This window comes from Lissotriton helveticus, chromosome 2_1, assembly GCF_964261635.1.
Source record: "Lissotriton helveticus chromosome 2_1, aLisHel1.1, whole genome shotgun sequence".
NCBI classification, from domain to species: Eukaryota; Metazoa; Chordata; class Amphibia; order Caudata; family Salamandridae; genus Lissotriton; species Lissotriton helveticus.
Genome location: NC_136059.1, coordinates 2,092,589,915 through 2,092,615,334, shown reverse-complemented (window position 1 = coordinate 2,092,615,334; position 25,420 = coordinate 2,092,589,915). Strand labels below are relative to the sequence as shown.

General features: G+C 44.1%; 1 protein-coding gene across 1 annotated transcript in view; it reads right to left on the bottom strand.

Moving 5' to 3' along the window:
• Positions 1–25,420, bottom strand: part of LOC144820016 (polypeptide N-acetylgalactosaminyltransferase-like 6) — a 607,986-nt gene that overhangs the window by 190,192 nt on the left and 392,374 nt on the right. The window contains exon 4 of the mRNA XM_078677677.1: positions 18,474–18,581. Within this exon, the coding sequence (XP_078533803.1) occupies positions 18,474–18,581 (108 nt within the window). The remainder of the gene's footprint in view (positions 1–18,473; positions 18,582–25,420) is intronic.

The following is a 25,420-nucleotide window of genomic DNA, read 5'->3' as shown; positions in this document are numbered from 1 at the left end:
GACTCCTGGACACTGGAGTCCCCGCGTTTTTGCTCGCAGCCCCGCTGACGCTATTGCCTGCCCCGCGCTCCTCTCCACCAGTTCGAAGGCAGCAACAATCCAAAAGACAAAGCGCTGCGGGACCCGCGAAGCGGGTCCGGCGAGGCGCTGTTAAGATTCAAAGTCAGAACCACACAGGACGCAGGAGGATACACCGACAGCAGGTGGGGCTTCCACACGGCTTCCACAAGGGTCCCAACGAGCCGGTGGCTCGGTATCCTTTTCACTCCGTTGGCGGGGGGGCGTGGCCAGCGGGGAGAGCAGCCCAGGTGACTCCAATCGGGCTCGCAGGGACTCCTGGTCACTGGAGTCCCCGCGTTTTTGCTCGCAGCCCCGCTGACGCTATTGCCTGCCCCGCGCTCCTCTCCACCAGTTCCAAGGCAGCAACAATCCAAAAGACAAAGCGCTGCGGGACCCGCGAAGCGGGTCCGGCGAGGCGCTGTTAAGATTCAAAGTCAGAACCACACAGGACGCAGGAGGATACACCGACAGCAGGTGGGGCTTCCACACGGCTTCCACAAGGGTCCCAACGAGCCGGTGGCTCGGTATCCTTTTCACTCCGTTGGCGGGGGGGCGTGGCCAGCGGGGAGAGCGGCCCAGGTGACTCCAATCGGGCTCGCAGGGACTCCTGGTCACTGGAGTCCCCGCGTTTTTGCTCGCAGCCCCGCTGACGCTATTGCCTGCCCCGCGCTCCTCTCCACCAGTTCCAAGGCAGCAACAATCCAAAAGACAAAGCGCTGCGGGACCCGCGAAGCGGGTCCGGCGAGGCGCTGTTAAGATTCAAAGTCAGAACCACACAGGACGCAGGAGGATACACCGACAGCAGGTGGGGCTTACACACGGCTTCCACAAGGGTCCCAACGAGCCGGTGGCTCGGTATCCTTTTCACTCCGTTGGCAGGGGGGCGTGGCCAGCGGGGAGAGCAGCCCAGGTGACTCCAATCGGGCTCGCAGGGACTCCTGGACACTGGAGTCCCCGCGTTTTTGCTCGCAGCCCCGCTGACGCTATTGCCTGCCCCGCGCTCCTCTCCACCAGTTCGAAGGCAGCAACAATCCAAAAGACAAAGCGCTGCGGGACCCGCGAAGCGGGTCCGGCGAGGCGCTGTTAAGATTCAAAGTCAGAACCACACAGGACGCAGGAGGATACACCGACAGCAGGTGGGGCCTCCACACGGCTTCCACAAGGGTCCCAACGAGCCGGTGGCTCGGTATCCTTTTCACTCCGTTGGCGGGGGGGCGTGGCCAGCGGGGAGAGCAGCCCAGGTGACTCCAATCGGGCTCGCAGGGACTCCTGGTCACTGGAGTCCCCGCGTTTTTGCTCGCAGCCCCGCTGACGCTATTGCCTGCCCCGCGCTCCTCTCCACCAGTTCCAAGGCAGCAACAATCCAAAAGACAAAGCGCTGCGGGACCCGCGAAGCGGGTCCGGCGAGGCGCTGTTAAGATTCAAAGTCCGAACCACACAGGACGCAGGAGGATACATCGACAGCAGGTGGGGCTTACACAGGGCTTCCACAAGGGTCCCCAATGTTGAGTTAAGTATGTGTTCTTTTTCTCACAGACTGGTTTTAGCGTGGTTTGTTAAACAAGTGAGACAGAATATTTATAGGAATTATAAAAGAAAAAAATAATGGGAACTACCATCATTTTAATGAATTGAAGGTGGTCACACCAGGACTAAAACAAAGGATTCAATTTGGAAAGTCTGATCATTTACTAATAGTTTCATTAAGATTCAACGCAGCAGTTTCTTTAATAGATTTGGTAAAGCAGATTCCTATGTATTTGATGTTATTTGTATTTCCTGTAAAATTAGATGTACTGAAATCATGCTTCAAACATAATCCATGACGAGGAAGAATTTCACACTTTTCTGAATTCAATTTGCATCCAGAAATCACCAAACAATTGTTGACATTCTCCATAAAATCAGCCTGAGTAAGTGAACAAAAGTTGGGCTTCTCCAAGCCTCACCTTTAATTTTCTTGTGAAAGGACAGGCCCCATTATAAGTTAATGACGTTCCTGGGTCCATCCTAACTGGTATTATTCCCAGTAGAAGAAAAACACATCTCCAAACCCAGGCCACAGTCTTTTCACTGAGAGCAGGTTTCTCAACCCATTAAGGCTAAGCATTGTCTGAGCAGCTTCCGAAGAGCTCTTGCAAATTAGCCTTCAGGAGCTTCAGGGAGGTAAACGGTAACTTTCTAAAGTCTGTTTTCCTAAATATTCATTAAAAAGCAGACTTTAACATTTGATTGGGTTTTTCATATTCAAAATAGTGGTATAACTATTTTTCTAGCTGGTCCAAAACTTGAGATAGCAGAATTAATATTAATATGTGAAAATACCTTTTGGGGCTTTCCCACTGTGGGGACATTTTACAATTACATTGAAAAAGTCCCACTTTTAAATACCCTGAACCTTCCATTGTGGGATACAAGGCCTATATATGGGATGAATTAACATTATTAAAAGGGAGGTTTTTTCTGTCAAAAAGGGTTATTTTGAGAGGTAGGTCTGCATGTTTAAATTACGCAGTCTGGCTTCAGTGGTAAGCCTGAAGCCATGTTTTCTCTACCACTCTAGTGGATTGCACTTTAAGTGCTGCAGTATTCAGGTGACATTTAACTTTTCTATCCACAGTTGTATTTTTTAACTATATGCCATGGACTTTTAGGAAAGTTATATACGCTAATTAGGAGGTCTCCATTTTTACTGCATTTTAGGGGCCAGAGCACATGCACCAGCACCTGATTAGCAGTGTCAGTCCAAACAAATGGGGGTGGTCATGCCAAAAGGGTGCAGAGTGATTCCTACTTCGAAGATGGAAATTGAAGAAAGGATAATATAAGAACCAGGGTTAAGAAAAAGTTTGTAAAGAAGAGGCCACCAACCAGTTATGGTCCAAACAGGAAAAGGACAATTCATCGGAAACTGGACACAATATAAATAGTTTGATGTAGAACAGATTTATTTAAATCTGAGTTATTAGTATGTGAGAAATGTTATTGAACATCCCAAGTTTGGGATTTTAAAATATTTTGCCAATTTGTGGCAATTACTTGGCTGAAATCCGGAGAAAGTGCCGGAATGTCATTGGTGTTGCCAATATCGGTGTCTGCCACTACAAGCTGTTTTAGAAAATCCTGTGAGTTGGTTATAATGGTTTGTGAGCGATCTAGATGATGAAGTAGAAATGCATTGGTCACACAACCCAATAAGTATAATTTGTTAGCATTTTATTTACAGCTTAGAAAAGATAAACCCAGTATGGCACCTGCTTTTATAGCATCTATTAAAATTGAGGAGGAAGGGAAGTAGGACACATGACTTTTGGGCAAGTGGAATCCTTGCCACTTAACTGCAGAAACCATGACCTGACTGAGCATCTCATCCAATGCCTTTAACATGTTTCTCAAAACGAGGATATATGCAGATCCATTAATTCCATGTATTCTGCAAAAGCTGGGTTTCATGCCTATTATTAACCTACATTCTATCAATCATTTCCAGAAAGCATTTTAAGTAGGTATAAGAGTTAAACCAACAAGAGTGAGTAAAGAGGAGACATTGTCTCTTGGCTCATTTTCGAGCAGTGGTGAAGTCAATGTAGGTGATTCTGGGGGGGGTGCAGGTTTAGCTTTTTCAGCAGCATTCAAGGTTGTGGTAGGGGACACAGCCATAGTAAACAAACACACAACACTTTGTGGGCAGCAAGGGCATTTGTTGGTTTAATGTAACTACTGCTGAATAAGGCAGATACAAATATGTGCCCACAAGGGATACTGGCTAGTGCAGAGACTTCAACAGCTCAAATGTCCTGAAAAAACAATCTAAGCACAGTGAGTGGCATGGTTTAAGCCAACATATACGAAGACTAAGTAAGTCTTTGGCAGCTCAGTTAATACATATGTTACAACAGAAGAATCTGCTACTCTAGCCCTCTTCTGCAGTTCCAGATGCTCTGCATGCTCATGAGGAGCCGGGATACCCGCTGCCTAAAAGTCACATTTTCTGAGCTTGGCTCCATTGTGAACCCAAAAAATGAATTAAAAAAAGAGGACCCCTGAATAGAGAATGCACAGGCAGACAAATCAGGGAAGTAAATGCATATACCTAAAGAACAAACAGACTGCCTGTAAAAGATTACACTCCAATCAGCTGCGTGAAGGGTAAGAACCACTCAAGAGCAATGACACTGTTTCAAGCGAGGTGACTAAATATTAAAGTTAGGTTCATATTGGTGTATCCTGGGAAGCAATGAATTAAATTACCATCTGTCAGTATTACAAAGGCGGAGCAAAGATGTACTCCTGCAGCAATAGATTGTGGTAGCCAAGGATGACGTGGTAAGCATCCTTTAAGTATGGCGAGATATTCCGCCAAATAATCTCTACAGGAAGTCTGTTTGTTCTTTAGGTATATCCATTGTGAACCCAGGACATTGCCTACTGCTTGGTATCACTGAACATCAGCTTCATTGTTCACATGTAGTCCAGTAACATGCATTGCTGCTTTGAGATCTCTAGGCGTCAACATACTTCTTCTTGAACAGCAAAAAATACTGACTATGGTTGAATGCATTCGTCATGCTGCATCTACACTGCCCCCAAATAAGAAGAGTCTGCTTTCCTTATGAAACAAAAAGTCCCCAAATTATATGTCTCTTGCTGTGGCCAATGGTGGCAAAAATAAATACAGCCAGGCAATGGTACGGGTACTGCTAAGCCAGGTCCTCCCTGTATTGGAAACAAGCATCCAAGGACCGGTTTCGGGCTTTCAGCCCTCATCAGCCTGAATAGCTTGATTCCAGTGGCATGGAGAGCACGGGACGCACGGGACTCACGTCTGCGCATACCCGTCCCACTTGGGGTGACAAATTGAAAAACAACAGGTGATGGACAGAATGCAGAGCAATGCCATACATTCACCCCAGTACAAAGATCTGGGCCTAAATACATATTTTGTTTGCTCACCATGCCATTCCAGTTTGAACCCAGCCATATGCAAATCAGTCTTGACCCTGTGCCCCATGGGAACAGTCACCCGAACTGTCAAGCCAGGGCCTCCCTGGACTGGAAACAAGCATCCAAGGACCTGTTTTGGGCTTTCAGCCCTCATCATGCTGGATAGCTTGATTCAGGTGGCATGGAGAGCTCGGGACTCACGTCTGAGCATACCCGTACCACTCGGGGTGACAAATGCAAAAACAACAGGTGATGGACAGAATGCAGAACAATGTCATACATTCACCCCAGTACAGAGTTCTGGGCTTAAATCCATTGTTTATTTGCTCACCATGCCATTCCAGTTTGAACCCAGCCTTCTCCCTGAAGTACAAAGAGCCATATTTATGACCCGGTTTGTATCGCTCTTGCATCACACAATATGATATTGTTGAAGCCATGGCTTTGAGTTTGTTCAAATATTTGGGGTTACTATGCCCTAAGTCGGCATTACATGGACATTGCATGGGTGTTCCCATGCAACTCCCATGGTTTTTGGCACATTCCCAATTTTACAAGACCTTGTAAACTGGGGAATGCCCCAAAAAGATACACATCCCAACAGGAGAGGCGAAATTTGGATAAATCTTTATTTGTCTTTGTTTTTTCCTTTTTCTATGTGTGCTGCATTGTGCAGTAGAGATAGACAGACCCTCAGGATTTCGCGATTTCGCCATTTCGCGGTATGCCGCGAAATCCGCACTTATGTAAAAATGCAGCGATCTTTACAAAAGTGGCCACGAAATTGGCACTTTTGTAAAAATTCCACGATTTTTACAAAAGTGCCAAACACCTTAGTATTGTTCATTCTCTTAGCAGGGGCGGTTCCTTAATTAGGGCTGAGGGGCGCCACCCCCACCTCAATTCTAGTCTCCTACTTTATTTTTTCGAACTAGAGACAGTCACTATACATTTAGAACTCTGACCTCGTTCTGTTCGAGAGTCAGGCACAATCAGGCTGGGCGCTTTGGAAAGGCACATGCGCAAATTAGCATGTGCCTTCCGTCGCAGGTTTTAAAGGGCTTACCTTGTATCAGCCCTGGTCCTCTGGGCCCTGCAACAATGTTAGGCCACTGCCCCCTATGACGCAGAGCAGCCTCTCTGATAGAAAACGAGGCTGGCAGCGTGGCAGGCTCTCCACAGTGAAATCTGTGACACGCATTCCTTGTGAAATAACAGAGGTGAGCAGAACATAGAACTGCTGGCAGTTAGTGGCAACTACGATTTAGGGCAGGAAACAGGAAGAGGGGATTTAGAGCCGGATTTTCATTCATGGTTCGATTTATTCCGGTACTGGCACCAGAAGTCACAAAAAAGAGAGAAATTTTTTTTATTTACAAATTTGAATTGCTCAAACTCCTCCTATGTGCAATGGAGTGCTTTACAGGAGCACTAGATTTCATTTAAATGTGTTTATTTTTTATTTTTGCCACAGAAGATTGAATGGTGTGCCTCGAATCACATAGCTTGGCGCACCCACAGCGAGACTCGATCTTCCTTCTCTAGATGCAAAATTGGCATCTATGGCCCAAGTCTTCCCACCTTTCTTTGTCAAACTAGCCCCTTCTATGACCTTAATGGCTTGACCTTCGCTCACATGTGAGTGGTGAGGTTGATTTCCTGGCTAAGCTCTGCCAATACAGTCATGAAAAAGCATTTAAAGACAACTTGAAAATTATAAGGGACAAGGTCTACCTGTTATTTAATCTCTTCTGTGCTAAACCTTTTTTCTATTTTTCGTTGCTCTAAACATCCGTTTAGCATTGAGGAAAGGCCTTCTATGGGAAATTGGCTTCATGACAGTCTCTTCTCACAAAACAGCCTTTATTGAATTCAGAACCTGGAATCTGGCTCGCTAGTTTGATGTTTGCTTGGCAGGCATGATTCCTGGGTGTATTTACTGACCACAACGTTTAATGGTTTTAAAAATGTTGCATAGAAATGATTAAACAGGACAAGTGTGCTGCGCCTTCAACAAATCTCATGCAGTCACTAATTGATTGTTGTTCATTTCTGTGTGAAAATTATTAAACAATTGAACTTTATCGTTCGTGAAAATCGCATGGTGAGCAGTTGTACATTTTGTCACACGACCTTGCAGTCTCTAAATTGTTGCTAAACTGAAATGAAAGGAAAAGGTTGATAGTGCACCCCCGCCTTTCTCCGTGCTGAGCTGTTATGGTCAATGTATATGCACAATGCACCCTCCCTGGCCTGTGCCCTACAAAAGTATTAGTAGGGTGCAGGGCCATGTTTCAGTCATCTTCCTGAGAGTCATTTAAGATTGCAACAGGGTTGGGAGGGGACCAAGGACAGGGCAATGAGCATGACAAAAGGTGCTGCACTCCCAGGCAAGAGCAGGGCTTTACTTACGGCCACATGGTGCTGCATGCAGTACACCATTCCTGATTACGTCTACAAGCAGGCCACGAGGAAGTGACTGAAGGCAAAACACACATGTTTTTGGCACATGCTCATTTCAGGGTTCTTAGCTGCATTTTAGATATTGTAGTCCTATCATTTAGCCACTTATAAAACTGGGACTACAAGTCCCAGAATGAAAAGGAAATAAATCTGATCTGGATGAGCTGGGATAGTTTAGAACATCTCTTGCAACCTCTTTCCTTTCCAAGGGATAACAGCCTTCACCTGTGGGGGCTGCTTCCTCTGTTCCATATCCCAGGTTGCCTATTTCAAAGCGGAATACTCAGCTAAAACAGAGTCCTTTGATTAAAGGCTTAAAATGAATGATTATGAGTACAATAAAGTGCCGCAAAAATGCCGCTAAATTTCCATATTTGTGCCGCTAAATTTCCATATTTGTGCCGCTAAATTTGCTAATCCATGCCGCTATATCCTGGGGGGTCTGGATAGAAAAAGAAAAAGGCCTATCAGTATTGTTTTTGTGCAGGAAGGTGCCCCTTTAACTCATGATGTAGAGGCGCCTGCTTGTGTGTGAGGCTGCAAAACTGCGCCAGGGCAAGGGAAAAGGACTAGAATGCACCGTATCGGATAAATATGGCACATTTCTGCCCTTTCCCTGTGATGAAGGGCAGTGCAGCAAGGTGACTTGCTGTGCTACCCTGCACCACAAAACACATAAATATGCCCCAAAGTCTTTATAGCCTAACGATGCAGTTGGGAGTATTTGAGTAAACACAGAACACATTTCTTAAAACTCAAAAATAAATATATCAACTGACAACACTGGTAGGCAACAGCAAAATACTATTTGAATATAGTTCAATTGGGTACGACGTAAAAGGAACAATGTTTCTTCATTTTATTTGATTTTATGATATATCTGGTAACTGAAGTCCTAATAGACAAATGATTTGGACAAGCCAAGTGCAGAGGAAAGTTTTTTAAAAAGGATTGCGTCTTAACATTACCAGACATCCAACCCGAATAATCATAAAGAGGGCCTATCTCGCTCTAACTTGCACATTAAGAAAATTAAACATGTTGGGGCCAATTTACAAAAGCATTTGTGCGTACAGAAAGTAGAACTAACTACAAGAGTAATCTTTCATGTACTCCTAGAGGCATGAATCGTCCACCAATGGCCCATCTCCCCATTACCAAAAGTGAAAAATGGCACTGTCCTTTCTAATTTTACTAATTGTTAGTTTAATTCACATTTTAGATGTTGTGAGGCTGATTCACAAAGGCATGTAACAGTACGTAAGAGAATACTACAGACGTTACAGAAGCACTACCTTGCCTACTTCCAAATGTCTTTTCTGAATAGGGCCCAATGATTCCAATTACATAATGTGTGCAGGTGTTCGTAAGCAGTGAATTATCGCACTAGATTATCAATAGCATGAAGAATGTAGCACAAATAACATAGCTGTGCATACAAGAGAGAGAAAAGACCTGCAATAACATTTTCAGGCCATGAGGTTTTCCGACTCCCTTCCCCTTTTTGTATTTGACATAATGAACATGGTATTTCATCAATATAGTCTCAGAGAGTATTTTAACACAAATTTTCTAAAATCAACACAAAACAAGCATTTACAATGCAATGGTCTCGGCATCATTAAAGATAGAGCTATTGGCATTGCTCATGTCATTTTATTTTTTTATTTTTTTTAAATCATAAATAAATGGCATTGTCATTTACATTGCCAATAGCTTAATTGTTAAATAAATGGCTCTGCCATTTACAATGCCAATTGCTTAGTTGCTCGCAAATGCATGACCTATTGCATTTACACCCACACAGAGCCACACACATACAGAGCCACCCACACAGAGCCACCCACACAGTCATTCACAGAGCCCCCTACACAGAGCCACCCTCACACAGACAGAGCCACCCACACATAGAGCCACCTAAAAAAAAGCTATCCACACAGAGCCACACACACACACAGAGCCACACACACACAGAGCCACACACACAGAGCCCCCCACACACACACAGCCCCACACACACACACAGAGCCCCCCACACACACACAGAGCCCCCTCTACACACACAGATCCCTCCCCCACACACACACACACAGAGCCACACATACACACACACAGCCCCCCCACACAGAGCCCCCCACACACACAGAGCCCCACACACACAGAGCCCCACACACACAGAGCCCCACACACACAGAGCCACAACACACACACAGAGCCCCCCACACACACAGAGCCCCCCACACACACACACACCCACACACAACCAGAGCCACACACACCCATAGCCACACACACCCAGAGCCACACACACACTCAGAGCCACACACACACTCAGAGCCACACACACACCCAGAGCCACACACACACACACAGCCACACACACACACAGCCACACACACACACATACACACACACAGGAGAGCAAGCACAGCGAGGGGCAGGAGAGCAAGCACAGCCAGGGGGCAGGAGAACCAGGGGGCAGGGGAGCAAGCACAGCGAAGGGGCAAATCCATTAGACGAAGAAGACATCGCTGAGAATTAAAAGGGAATTACATAACCTGGAGATTGCTGCGCCGTGCAGCCACTCTCTCCCAGCCTGAAGGTATTTTATGCAACAAATCATGTTTAGCTCTGACTTAACAGCGCTGCTGATAACCTTAAGTGGTGCCCAGGTGGCAATACATCTGTTATGTAGAATAAGCATGGATATTCAGCGTCTCTTTTGTTAATTTGGGCTGAATGAGCGGGTGCACTGATTCCCACAGAGAGTGTGGTTGTGCATTTTACAGACTTGGGTGGTGAGATGCTGGCCTCAATGGTGATAATACGGATGTAAATATCAGGTGTTGGTATTGTTGTGTAGGCCTATGTCGCAGGGAGTGGCACCGACGCCGTAGTGGACGGTGGACTGCAAATCAGTTAAAGGATGTTCACATGCACGCAATGTTATGTTAGCAGACTTAGGGTGTGCACTGATTCTCGTGGTACATAGTGGGTAGTTTGTGCGCCAAATTTTCGGAAATAGATTCCTTTTGTGTAATGTTGCAGGCGGCGAGTTGTGTGTGCACTGAGGCCATGAAGAGCATTCTGGAGTGGACGCAGGGTTGTCGGTTCTGGTTGACTGAGACTGCGATCGCTGGGAGTGGGGCGGCACGTTTCCCTTCACGGCGGTTTCGTGATGGTCTTCTTTACGAATGGTTAATGGGTGGCCAGCTGCCCTTTACATTTTGTTGTCAGCGCCAGGGTTACAGGGGCTCGCAGAGATTAAATTAAGGAGCGGTGCTTTGGATTAAACTCGCAGGGCAATGCAGGGATGGGGCTAGCCGGAGTGAAACCTCGGGACAGGCAGGTTGTGTCCCGGGGTCGGGAGAACCTGATGTTCAATTGAGGAGAGATGCTTGGTGCAGCCTCGAATGGGCAGGTTGTGTCCCTGGGTCGGGTGAACCTGATGTAGCAATAAAGGAGGGTTGTTGCTTTGTGTAGCCTCGGGACGGGCAGGTTGTGTCCCGGGGTCGGGAGAACCTGACGTCTCAATAGAGGAGAGTGGGTGCTTTGTTAGGTCTGTGTCCAGCAGACAGGGACTGGCTTTCCTGTAGTGCAGCCACCTAGTCTGTACACTGGTACACGTTATGTCATAAAATTTACAAGATTTCCTCGCAGCTGCTTGCGTTTATTTGAAAGGCTGCAATTTCCTTTAAGTAGTAATTGAGGAACTATCTTGCGCCCGGGAATGTATGGGGATGGTACCCTGTCATTGCGTGAATATTGATAGGCTGAACACGGGGTTTATGCTAATTGGTGATAACGATGGCTGGCATCAGGAACTAGGCGGTTTGAGATGGGCGTTTATTTATTTGCAATTTTATATAGCGCAAACATTACCCGAAGGTGTCAAAGCACTTTACATAAGAACCAGTTGCATTACATAAGGACTTTGGATTACATGAGTTATATAAGAGGTACAAGGTACAAGGTACAGAGGGAGTCGTTCTTAAGGGTTCGTGAGTTTGTAGGGTGGCTGGAGGCTATAGCGGTAGTCTGCGAATTTCAGCGGGAATGCTCAACATCGGCCAATTCTGGGCAAATCGCTTTTTCCCCCAATTCTTGGTGTGCGCTCTGTAACGCTCGGGAGCTCGAGCGAGGCACTCTGATACCACATGGCTAACCGGTTGGCGGTAGTGTAGCTAGTGAGGAAATTAGACTGGTCACATTGAGGAGATCGTAGTGTACCCCGGGTTGGGTTTCAAGTTTCAGTAGTATTGTGACGGTAACTAGGGAGGAAATTATTCTGGTCACAGGGGGGAGATCGTAGTGAATCCCGGTTTGGGTTTCAAGTTTCGACTGGGTCGCGCAACATCCTGCAATCTTGGGCGACTTCCTTAATTCTTGCATTGTGTGCGTTCGTCAGTAACACACTGGGTGCTCTGATGCCCACATTAATAATCGGGTTAGTTTACCAGATTTCGATCACATGGCTTAGTGAGGACTTGGCACACCAAGGAATAGGGGTGAACCCCCCCTTGTGGGGTTAGAGTTCGTCAGGGACACTCAGCAGGTTGGGATTGGGCCTAAGCACTTGATAGTCACAAGGGTGGTCAGTCGGTAACGCACGGGGGCACCGCAAGTGCTCCGATACTCTCCTTACCATTCAGTGGTTAGTTAATAATTCTGCCAAAGTGGTTGGTGCCAAATTTAGCTGAAGACTTGTAGTGTGCTACGTGGCCCTGGTGCACGCTGCGAGGGGGATTGTTGGGGCAATTTGTATCTGAGGCTTAGGTGAGGGGGCGTCTCAGCTTCGGGATGGCATCTATAACACAAGGCATAAGGTTGCAGCAGGGGATGAGGATGCCTATGTAGTAAGGGCGTCAGGAACTTCGTGCGGAGGAGAAAAGAGTAGATGGCAAACACAGATCGGGGAAGAGTGAAGAGGGGATACTGTCCTAGATGTACACTTTAGGGGGCTTACAAATACACTGCCCATGTTCAACCCTGGTTCCCCTCCCCCTCGGCTGCACGACTCCTTCCTGTGGAGAGCGGTCAGGGGCCAGGGGTGGGGATACGGAATTTATGCAAGCATGCTTGCTGTGGGATTAATCTGTGTTCCTTGCTTTCACGGGTAGGAGGCGCCTTTTATCATAGGGTACGCATCGCGGAACCAGCCATCTGAGCTTCCGATCAAGCAGGCATCAGTGGAAGCTGAAGGGACGTTCTCCGCCTGCGATACAGTTCCTCTCTCCTCATACGACCGCTACTCCCACCCTCCTGATCAAGCATACCCCTGCAGGTGACCCTCTCGGCATCCTTTGCTCACCATGGTTGCCAAGTCCGCCACCCCCTGCTGTCTCTCTCGCCGCGGGCGGCGGGGTTGAGGTCCTGGGAGTAGCCGCTGTCTCGGCTCGCAGTCGCAGCTCTCACCAACACAGCTGCAGATCACCGGGAGCGGCATGAACACTGAGGAAGGACAAACGCGTCATAGGCACTCCCAGGGAGCGCGTTGCCGCAGAGCTAATAAGAGAGCTCGAGCGAGGCACTCTGATACCACATGGCTAACCGGTTGGGGGTAATGTTGAGACGGTGTAGCTAGTGAGGAAATTAGACTGGTCACATTGTGGAGATCGTAGTGAACCCCGGGTTGGGTCTCAAGTTTCAGTAGTATTGTGACGGTAACTAGGGAGGAAATTAGCCTGGTCACAGGGGGGAGATCGTAGTGAATCCCGGGTTGGGTTTCAAGTTTCGGCAGGGTCGCGCAACATCCTGCAATCCTGTGCGACTTCCTTAATTCTTGCATTGTGTGCTAATAAGAGAGCAGCAACAACAAAAACAAAAAAAAAGAAATGGCTCCCGCAAAGCTCCGAAATTTTCGGAATCGGGGGCGTGTTTTCTGCTGAGTGACGGATGACATCACAGATAGAAAGAACGCAAAAAACACGCCCCCGAATCCGAAAAAGACGGGGCTTGAACCGAGTGACGTCCCTCTCCTCCAATGGCTGCCACCATTTACTAGGCCAACCAATGGAGAAGAGGGGCGGGTTCCAAGCCCCCTCTAAGAAACATAAAATCTTCGGCTCCGCCCACTGCTACGCAGTGCGACGGTCCTCGACCTAAAAAACGAATATCGCCCAACTACGATGAGATGTTAAATTTAATTAAAACATTGCAATCTGGTTGTTTCTATGCCAGTGAGTTGGGTGTCAGTCTGCTACTGTAGTATTTAACAGGTGGAAAGGAGATGTCCATGACAATGTAGTGTCACAACTTCCCAGCATGTGTATAACATCTCGATGGCACTGCATCATTGCCTAGCATCAAATAGTCTCTTTGAAAGAAGGCACATAATTGTAGGAGCCTAAGAGTATGCAGCACCTTGGAAGTGCAGTTGCTCTCCAGATGGAGCCAAGAGACTACTTACATGTACCAAGAAACACTTTCTCTAATCGACTTACTTTGCTGCTGCTGCTGAAGTTTAAAGTGTACAGGACGCGGGATATGGTGTGGTTTTGTAGGTGTTTCACTTTACCACCTTTAGTCTTTTTTTACTTCCTATCTATATGTAAGGACACCAGATGGCACAATATAGCTTAGTATAAATGAGATTTTTGGATTTAAGACTGGGCGAGACATCAATTTATCAGTTCACTTTGTCCCTGGAAAACCTGCCCACTCTTTCTTTTCCTTCTCATGCAACCTCTTCAGGCAGCCTGATGCTAGTAGCCTCTCATAATCGAGTAAAAGTGTTTATGAACATTCTTTGTTCCAGATAAAGTCCTAAGAAGATTCAAACCTACTTAGACAGGATGTAGTGGACTCTGCCAACTTGTATCTTTTTGATGATCTCCTCTTTGTCCTGGTCATCAGACTCTTGCTCACATTGCACAGTTCCAACAGAATGAAAGCAGGAAACCAGTGGTCAAACGACACCCTGATCTTACTTTGTTGAACGTTTCAGTGCTGGGATTAGGCTACACATGATTCAACAAGATGACTTAACAAACTGATAAAGGTGAAAATTGAACATGCTTAAAATGGTCTGGAAAATGAAGTAGTCGTTGCTGTTCTGCTAATGGCCAGGTTCCGGACTGTAAAGCCGCACTTAGTTCTGGTAATCAAAATGAATGCCTGTGGGAGGGTTCAGGGCAGTAGCGGCTCCTCGAGGGAGTGCTGCGGGGCGGTGGATTGGGCCGGGGCGGGGGAGAGGCTGGGTGTGGGGTAGTAAACTCTGGCATCCAGCCGAACGGAGGTAAGTAAAGAAATACATTTAAAAAATGTATTACATTGAGCATGCTGCAACGCCAAATGGCATTGCAGCGTGCGCAATGTACTTCGTTTTAAGTCTTTCTTTACTTACCTGCGTTCGGCCATAAGCTGGAGTTTACTACCCCCTACCCTGCACCGGCCCCTCCTGGGACCAGCCTCACCGTCCGCAGCACTCCCTCGAGCAGTAATTTATTTGTAGTGTGTGTGAGGGGCAAGCAGAATCAAATGTACCCGTTGACTTCGTCGATTTGACTGGGCATGGACTGGTTGACAATCTAAGATGTACCCTCTCACAAGGATCTGATTCACTGAGGTATAAGTTTTTGTACACCACGGGGCTCCAAAGCAGACTGGAATTATAGAGGGTTGTGGGGGTGCTACCACATGTTCCTGCAGCATAGAAAGATAAAGGAACAATGCATTCCATTAATTAAGCAGTTAAATTGCCAAGCAATAATTTTGGGTACAGAGAAAGAAAACACTTTTGCCCGTGTCAAAAGGTGGTTTAATTCATACACACTGACATATGCCAGACAACAGATAGGGAGATTAGTTGATAAATGCACCATCTTGTTAAATCAGGGAACATGCCTGCTGCTAGAGCATGTCACTTACAAGCTCAATATTTAAAGTGGCTGCGCTTGATTCAGGAGGTCCTTATTGAATGTTATTCAGTGGAGGGCTTAGAACCACTCTTTGCCAGGAGCCATGATGGGATCAGGATTCAGTGCAAGCTGCTCTATGGTTCAGTGTAGGACTACTTTCAATGACCGGTTTAGTCAGAGATGCTTGGAGCCACTCATGCCTAAGCAATTGCAATTGACAATGATATATGGAAGAAGGGAACTTGTGAAACGAGGGTTGCTAAATGTGGAGCTTTAGGTTGACTCCTGCATTGTGGTTCACATGTGCCATACATAAATGGGGTTTATCAGAAGCTAGTAGCAATATGACTTAGGAGCAGAAAATTCTTTGGGGCATAGGGGGAAGCCAAGAAGGAAAGACTGTCTGCTCTGGCCTTTTATCATCAGGAGAAACTTACTGCAGAAAGCAATGGAACATGACCACATCCACAGTCTTCGTTTCTAACTATGCTCCGTTGCCAAAAGAATAGGCAGTGATATGAGCTACCTAGTAAGTTAAATTATGCCATTTTACTCTGGTAGGAGTTTTCTGAATTTTGTTCATCATTCCTCCTGCTTGGTTATGCACCTACCCATGAAGTTACATTTTCTGATGTAGATTGTAACAATTTAAGACAAGACAATGGCTAAAGAGAGGCACCTGAGAAAGGTAGCTCGCTTCTTTCCTACTGCATTTTTGGCAGACCATGATCCGGCATCTCACTACTGTTTCAAGAAACATCCATTATGGAAACTGTTGGAAATGACCCCCATTTCTAACAGCAACTCTTCCTCCAGAGTATTTCCGTGGTCAATGATTGAGCATATCCACAAGAATCAGAGAATTACAGGTGGGTGCTTAATAATGGTCTGCAGGCCACAAAATAACATGCATTGTGGGGCCCTATAAATTGGCTATACAGTAGCATGGGAAAACGGGGAGTATATGGGATTTGATTTTTTCAATGATACAGCAAGTAGATCTAGTTTTAAGTTCGTGGTAGATGACTTTGAGCTCTGATATGGCATCAGAAATGGGTTGGCACAGGTTTAGGCAGGGATCTAATTTTCCTAGAGTTGTTCTAGAACATGGAGGCATTGAATGTTGTGTGAAGATTTCTTTAAGGACAAACAAACTTAGTCGCCCCATTGTCAATAGGCCATGCTCAAAATGTGCTATTATGCTAGCCAATTTAAATTATTACTTAGTGAGCATCTAGTGCATGAATATTTCTTCTATTTAATCCTTTCTTTACAAGAGCACTGTTTAAAGCATCAGACATAAAAGTGTACCAAGTCTTAAACACATATTTAGGTATTCGATTTTCTAAGTACATGCATGAATTAGTAGCTGTGAGGTACTGTTATAGACACCAACTTGCAACAAACGTTAACATGCATACCGCAGTTAGGGCCAGATGTATCAAAGGGTTTTACCCATTCTGTGTCTATGGGAAAATGTGTTCATACATATGGCCCTTAATCTGCAAATGAAGACTGGCTTGTATAATTTAGAATGGTCACAGCTCCTTGTGACTATCATGTATGTGAAATCAACCTATTAATCTGTGATATACAATGTAAATAATTCAAGGTGTCCCTCTTCTACTCTCCTTATCCAAGCATACTTCATTACCTCACTATCCCCCAGATGCATCAACAACCCATTTTGCGATTCCTTAATAGCGAAAAATACCGATTCACTATTAAGGAATAGCAAAATGGAATGCATCAAGAAATCACTAAAAAAATAGCGATTTCTTAGAATTTCTTAATTGCTACTCGCAAATTGCGAGTCACAATTAAGGAATACCTCCCCATTCATTCCTATGGGCCTAGAGGCCCATAGGAATGAATGGGAAGACAATCTCAATTTGCGAATCGCAATTAGCGAATCGCAAATTGAGATTGCGATTTCAAGGGTGCAGGGGTGTCCAAAGGACACCCTGTTGCACCGCTGAAATTGATCTGTGCACATATGTTGCGCACACACATGCCCTTAGGGCGTGTGTGCGCAACATGAAACTTTGAAAAATGCACTTTAGTGCATTTTTCAACGTTTTTCCAAATTACCATGAAGTTCATGGTCATTTGAGTGCCCTATTAGCGAATTCGCTATTTTTAAAACTTTCATGCATTGCATTTAAGGAATCTCACTTTGAGATTCCTTAAAAGCAAATCATCGCAATTTAGCGAATTCTCAATTAGCGATTTTTGCATTTGGGATGATGCATCCCAAATGCAAAAATAGCGGTCGCAAAGGGGCAGATTCTGAGAATCTGCCCCTTTGCGAGCGGATTTTTGTTTGATGCATCTGGGCCTATGTACACACACATTGTTACATGGAGGGAATAGCACATTGCATCATCATTTCCATTACCCTCCCTTCTGTTCTTACAGTCCAGTGTAAGAGTCTATAGAGAAGAGTATGGCGAGGCAGACAGCAAATAACAGTCAATTTTTTTAGCCTGAGACCAATCGTGAAGTGGTCAAGAATGAATTGAGGTAAAAAGTAACTGCTCTGTAGCCCCCCTGCTAAATAAATATAAAAGATTTGGGGAGAAATTGTGGCATGGTCAATGCAGCACAAGAAAGTGGCAGAAAATAGCAGTCTACAGGAGGAAGAAAAATTACAGAGAGATTTTACAGGGAAAGTATTAAAATACTGCAAGTGGAAAAGGTATGGGGGACTGACATAGCAGGGCCAAATAAATGGTGATGTTTCTTTGATAATATCAGCAAAGAACAATTATTAAAAGTGCAGTTTCAACAGCATTTTAACAAAGCAACTGTTGCATGACATTGTTTCTTTTCCATATAAAAAAAATCCTGTCCTTGATTTCGGACAACTAAGTGTAAGTAACCATTTGGCAAATTATATATGTATAGGTTTGATATATTAATAGAACAAAAATGTTGGCAACTTTAGAGTATTGCTAGCATTGATGATTTTGTGATATTGTGATTCAAAATAGAGGCCATATACTGGGCTGTTGACCTCCATCAGCAAATGTCCAGTTTCACAGTGACATAGCAAAGTGAACATATATTCTAATTCAGTCGATTTTATCTCACAAATGCAGTGCACTTTCTCCAAAAAGAACAATTTATTAAAGTCCCTGTACTTACTCTTGCCAGGCTGGTCCCTGTAGGAACTTTGTAAGGAACATACTTCCTGTAGATATGCCCAACTCTTGAACAGGGTACATCAAACATGGCACCACCACACATCCACACCTAAGAGACAGAAACACACATTTAAAGAGAGATATTGATTGACATATGAGTTATTAAAACATGTATTAACATGGTGCATGGATATTTATCAAATTTTTAAATTTAAGGTACTACACCATATTATTAGTGGAACAGTACATATATGTTCTTAAGCTATATCAATAACGGAGGCCAGAATTATGACACATGACACAAAAACGTAAAAGTCCCAAGACCATTAGTTAAGGTTGCTGTTCAAGCTTTCCTCCACTCCCACCAAATGTGCTGCTGAGTATCTCATTTATAAGTCCACAATAAGAATGTTAAAGCCTTTCTTTACTCAAAACTGATAATGAAATCATAGACCGCCTGGCCCACAAGATTTTGTAAAAGAAATACAGAGGAAAAGTCAGTCTGTAATTATCTCTCACCTCCCCAAAAAATATCAACATGCTTATTTTATAATTCAAATGTATACTTCGTTTAACAGATTGAATTAGATTTATCTTCATCGATGATGCAAGTGATTTCATAACATTTTCCTTTGCAATTCTGAGTTTTGAATAGTTTTTAATGTCTCATTCTACCAGATTTTCTTGCTGCAGCTCTAGTTACCCAGAAATGCGAGGATGCAAAGAAATTAGAAGAGTAATATCTCAGAGACAATCATGAAAATGGGAGGTTTTTAAAGCATGATAAGCTTAACAGGTTTGTCTTATTACAGCCAGAAATGTATATAATTTGTACTGATGCTTTCAAAGCACTTAGGGGCTCATTATGATGGTGGAAGGCCAGCCACAGACAGCCGGTCGGTGGCGGGCCTTCCGCCATCGTCCTGCAATATGGCAGGGGGAATCATTGGGTATGCGTGGCGGACGTAAGGACTGTACGCCATGGTTCTGACAGGCGGTCCTTTCCCAACCGCCTGTCGGACTGAAACATAGCCCGACATTGCGGCAGTGGCTTGCAGGCACCGCTGTAGGTATTAGGATACCCCGCCCTTTCATCCATTCATTTTGCAGCGGACAAACCGCAGCATAACAAATGGTGGAAATGGATTTGGGGGTCCATAGCGGCCCCCTTGATCCCTGGGACTGGGTCAAGGGTACTGGGGGGCACCTATGGTGCCCCCCCACATATCCCTGCACCATGTGTCAGGCACCGCATGGTGCCTGCCACATAGTGCAGGGATATGCAAGTGATTTTATTTTTGCATTGCTGCGGGGGCTGTTGAATGCATCCCTGTCACAATGCAAAATATAGGTAATGCGACCCCATGGTGGCAGTCGCATCATAATTTGGATTGTGGGGAGGCCTTCTCATAGGTAGCTGGTCCCAAATCCGGAACAATGGCGGACGGACTGTAGTCCGTTCGCCATCGTAAAGAGCCCCTTAGACGTAGTTATTCATTATTCACTGGCAGAGGTGTACCATAAACTGTGAAATATATTTTTGAACCAATGATAGCATGTTGTCTTGCTTTCATTTATTTATTTTTACATTTCAATATAGTGCAGCATAATCAATAGCTTATATCAACATATCAATATAAATATATCTGTTGCTGAACATTAAGAAGAATTGATCTGCTTAATCATAAACCAGGATGAATTCATGAGTGATATTTTGGGCCTTGAAACTTATTGAAAGAGAGGTACAAATAAAGGTTTGGAGAAGGGAAAATTTGCTCAAAAGGAAAGGGGGTAGTGAAGACACATTGGAGTGAAGGAGTAGCTATAAGATGAAACATCTAAGGACTGAAAGAGTGTTAACCCTTTAGTGAATTAGGGAAGACAATTGAGGATCCAGAAGTACTAAACAGAGGCAGTAGGGTGATAATCTAACTGTACAAATAAGGTAAACAGTTTATTGCAGGACACAAGTGAAGGATGGAAGACAGTTGAGAAGGTAAAGGAAAGAGCATTTGATAAGCAGGTCAAGATTTGGTGGAAACAAAAAGGCAGCAAGGGTTTGAGTGGATAGAAGAGAGGAAAACAAATGGGAATTTACCGCAGAAGTGTAAATCTTACAGATGGGAGTCGAATGAATGGGAGAACATTGTGAGAAGACAGATGAATATTTTACATCTTGGTTTTGAAATAAATGTATCTTTAGTTTTTTTTCCCAAACGTAGGCATGTCCTTGCACTTGTGGCACCTTCTGGTAAACATTCCAAATGGCGAGTAGTCCCAGAAAAAGACTGGCTTGCATCCCAATTATATAAGAAATTGCTGCTTTTAACAGGAAAAATGGCTTTGCTCCTTAGTCCTATTAGACCACTAGATCATTTTTAGTAAGCTATAGATGTAGTCTGGATGGTTTTTATGAAGTGCTTATAAATTATGCATGTGCTTTTAGACTGGGACATGGCTTCCAAAGGATGCTAATGCAGGTCTCCTAGGACAGGAGTAAAGTGGTTGATTTTTTTATCTACCAGAATCCAGTCTGGCCACCAAGAGACAAACCATTTTTATGGGCTCAAAGTTTGTTTTAGGCATTCCGATTGCTGTGGAATTCCCACAATCAATGCAACAAACAAGACCCTGAAAAACTAGTCTGATTTTCAGAGAGGGCAAAAATGTTTTAAACGAGTATATTATTGAATTGGCTGCATGCACTTTGTGCGCACTATTTGAGGACAGGTTAATGGAGTATCTAGCCCGAATCGCCAAAATGCAATCTTGTGTGCAGGTGATGATAGGAACCCAATTGACTGTAGGTTTGAAAGCATCAATAAATGGGTGTCATTAGATCTGTGTATGAAATTGTATTCAGTGTTATCAGGTTTGAGATTCAGTAAACTATGGGACGACCATTGTTTAAGATTTCAGAGGAAGGTTTTTTAGATGTGGATGTCTCCGAATGATGAGATTTGAGATACAGGTGGGTATTATGCACATATTGATAAATTGAGATTTCATCCAAGAAGTTCCATACAGGTGTTTAAAAAGGCTGGAGCTAAAATGGAACCTTGAGGAACACCACAGAGTATGGATGTGGGATCAGATGTTGAGTTGCCTAAACTTACTAAGTGCTTTTTATTTGACAGGAATTCTTGAAATATATAAAAAAAAACATCCTTTGTTGTATATTCACAAATCTAGAATATCGGTCTGAACATCAGAAACAAAACGTATTAATGATAACTAATTCTCCTCTCACTCATCCATCACCCATTTGGTGGTTCAGATTCAAATGTACTCTAAAATACAGGGAACACGTTCCTATGATACCATACCTATCTCCCACATTGCACCGAGTTCACAATTCCAGGATCAAGACAAAACTACTTCTCTACCTCTAATGCGCCAGACTCTCCACATATATCCTGCTGATCTGACAATATCTGGTTTTCAGAAAAGCAAAACCTTGAGACCCCTACACAACAGCAATTTGTACAGTAAAATGTATAATTGACCGACTGCTTTTTTAAAAGCAAACTTGATAGCATCCTTAACAAGATTTAAAAATCGTGTATTCACTATGCCAACCCTTGATGTTCTTTCCAAATAATTTTTGCCCAGAAATATTATTCAAGATTAGAAACCCTCAGAAATGCAAACCATACCATGACAGAGAAAGGAACCAAGCATCACTTAGATCCTCCTTGTTACTCTCTGTAAAACATATCTTTGAACATTTATGTGATTACAATTGATTGCAATTCAAGCAGCCAGTCCTATGTACCAATAATCCCAAGTCATTGCACAGGGAACAGCTCTATCTGATATTAATTTGAACGTTTAGGAATAAAATTTAAAACTTTTCCGTATTGTCTTCTACATAAATGTAGACCAAATACTCAGAGTTAAGATTACTGACAGAATTCTACTCTTTATCTAATTCGAATGCTCCTGAAAGAAGCATGGCTAAAGGAAACATTTGAATCCGTCTTGGACATCCTCATTCCTAGCATTACTCCATTTTAAAGCCTGTCCACGCATGCAAAATTGGTGACAGAGTTGGAGTTATCCATAAATGCTCTATTGACAATCCTTCAATGTGTATCTCACTGCCTATTTCGAAGTTTAGTTATAAAGCTAAAAACATAACCACTAGCTGTCAAGAACTGTTACTGTAAGAAATAAGGATGAGGTGGCACAGGGCAGATATGGATTGTTGGGTACCAATTGTAATGAGTGGGGTATTTTACCATTAGTGTCATGCCCCCATAAGCAGAATTTTAAAATATAAACCACATACCCCACTTTAGCACTTGGCTCTCAGAGCAGCAAAGCAGGGTAGTACACGGCTTACTGGAGGCACCTATCAACAGTGTGTGCATTAGCAAGCCCTGAATGCTAAAACCTTATACTGCCTATATGCGTAACACCAAATATTGGGTGTATTCCATAAAAGTCAGGTCTATTAAAATTGTGAGAGCATCACTACAAAAAGTAAAGGCAAAGTTGTGTCACCACACAAATCAATTATTAGTAAAATATTTGGGATAGTATTTGTACTTTTAATGGCATTCATCCATATATGTAGTAATGTACCATCTACCATGTGTATGTCAATAACATTTTCAACGTTCAACAAAATGCAATCTATTAGTCTTTATACCACTATTGGCCATGTTGCAAAACAACACAATTATAAATGTCCATGCTCATCAGAATCATAAAACTGTTGTCCCAGCTCCAAGACTACTTGAAATTGTTGAAACTCTCATTTGGTTAATCTATTCTCACCCCGGGTGACTACACAAAATTCCAAGCCAGACTCCTTAAGGCAGCTGGCATGGTATTTAAAAGTAGGACATGTAGAAATGTATGTTAACATAGCCTTACATTGACTAGCCTCAAACATCTATTTTCACTGTAGGACAACTGGCTGGCCCACAGATAAAGATTAAGGAGAAATATTCATTGTGGTATCTCAAGGTAGGGGCCAGCTACAAATATGATGCAATATCACTTCTTCATAATTATTAAAAGTCCACCATAATGGCAAAGTCACATTTCTAAAAATATTTAGGAAAAGTAACTTTTCTCTGTCTGAAAATCCCGAAGGATAAATTGCATGACCCTTCGAACTGGTAAATGGCACTGAATGAGGTGTGAAAACTGCTGCCACACACTGACATAGGCCTGGGTGTTGGGAGGTATTCTTGTTCCTCTGGCATGATGACCATTTGGTTTGTACCCAGGACCTTAATTTGCATCAAAGCATCCCCCCCACGTGCAGATGTCAGAGGTCAAATTCAAGCAGTTGTCAGATACTACGTGGGCAGGCCCATCCTTTAATAATTAAATCAGGCCTGCACTAAACCCAATGGGGGAAAGCTGCCCTTAGGCTTCGTTAGCGGTAACCACAGAGGAAGGGCTGATCTTACCCCAGTCACACCTCTGGGTGGGCACATAAGCTCTACACAAGGGGCAAAGGGAATTGCCATTTTGGATTTTAGGTGTGAGGGGTATACTGTGGAATTGTTTGCAGTAGAGGAGGCAGAAACATTGGTTTACCCCTGGGAACTTTCACTCAATTGGTTAGGGAGGCTTTAATCATCACCTAACTCACAAGCTAGTGGCAGGCATATATGTGGCATCCCTGGACACCCTTCTCAGAATAATACTGGACCTGAAGAAGATCAGCAGAGGACTCAAGCTGCTGTCTGTGACCTTAAAGACATCAAAGCCCTAGACCTGCTCCCTCTTGTAACTAGGACAAAGAAGTGAAGTCCAGGGATCATAAGGTTTAGCTCCTGTTCAGGTTACGAGTACACAACAAGCTTGAAGGGGCCTTTTTCTGCAACTATCCAGCAGAAGAGTTCCAACTCAACCTGCACTGGACCCTGCTGTTGCCCTCTGCTGGAGTGAATCCTGCCCTCCAAATGCTGTTACTGAGGACCTAGATCCCATGGCTGTATTTCCCTTGACTTCTCCTACCACCCTTAAAAACCTGGGAAAAATACAAGCTCTTCAGAGGACAAGACCACCCTGTGAACTCCATACTCCCAAGGAGCATTGCTACTTGGCTGAAGATTATGTGTCTCCCGCTCAGAGCTTCTCTGCAGCTTCAAATCAGCTGGAACTCACGGAAGGAATCCAGCCTTGTGGAACCCTCTTAGGATATAGGCTGCAGCCTTGCCCCGCTGAAGCTCTGAATACATGATTAAGTGAGAACATAGAAATCTTGATCGGTCAAAGGAACCAAATGTATCAAGAAGAAGAGAGAAATTCCCTGGATTTGAAATTTGAATTTCTTTCACTCCAAGCTTTTCCTGCTAAAAGCAACAGTCACGGGGGCCATGCTAAACGGACATCTGACCCTGTGGAGCCCTGTTTGGCTACAGCCTGATGCTTTGCCCCGCTGAAGATTCTGGACTTCCATTTTTTTAAACTAAAGGCCTGATTATAAGTTGATACCACAGGGTACAATATAAATTGGGTGCAATACATGACACCTATGATGAGTTTACGGGGACTGAAATGCAGATTTTAGCATGTAACACACCAAATTCTGGATGTTACCATAAATATAAAGTATGTTTTCTACTGTTAAGTTTAAAGAATGTTAGGTTATTTAACTCATCCAATGATTATTGGATGTATTAAATAAAGCCAAACTCCTAGTTCTGTCCCGTGCGTAAACAGGGGATTACCCACAGGACGGAATTTAACTAGCCATTGATAATTTATAGGTGGAGGGCGGTAAACTCCACTCTTCGTGCAAAGCATTCTGAGTCCAGTGAGTTTTGCCCACTGTCCACTCTGCTTGGAGTACAGAGTTTTTTTTAAAACTCCACCAACCGCTGCATGGTAAGTTGGCGAGTGCAGTGAGAAAATCAAGAACTAGACCAATGCGGACGGTCACGTAGAAAATCTACTCAAGAAGCAGAAAGAAGCAGCGCCCTC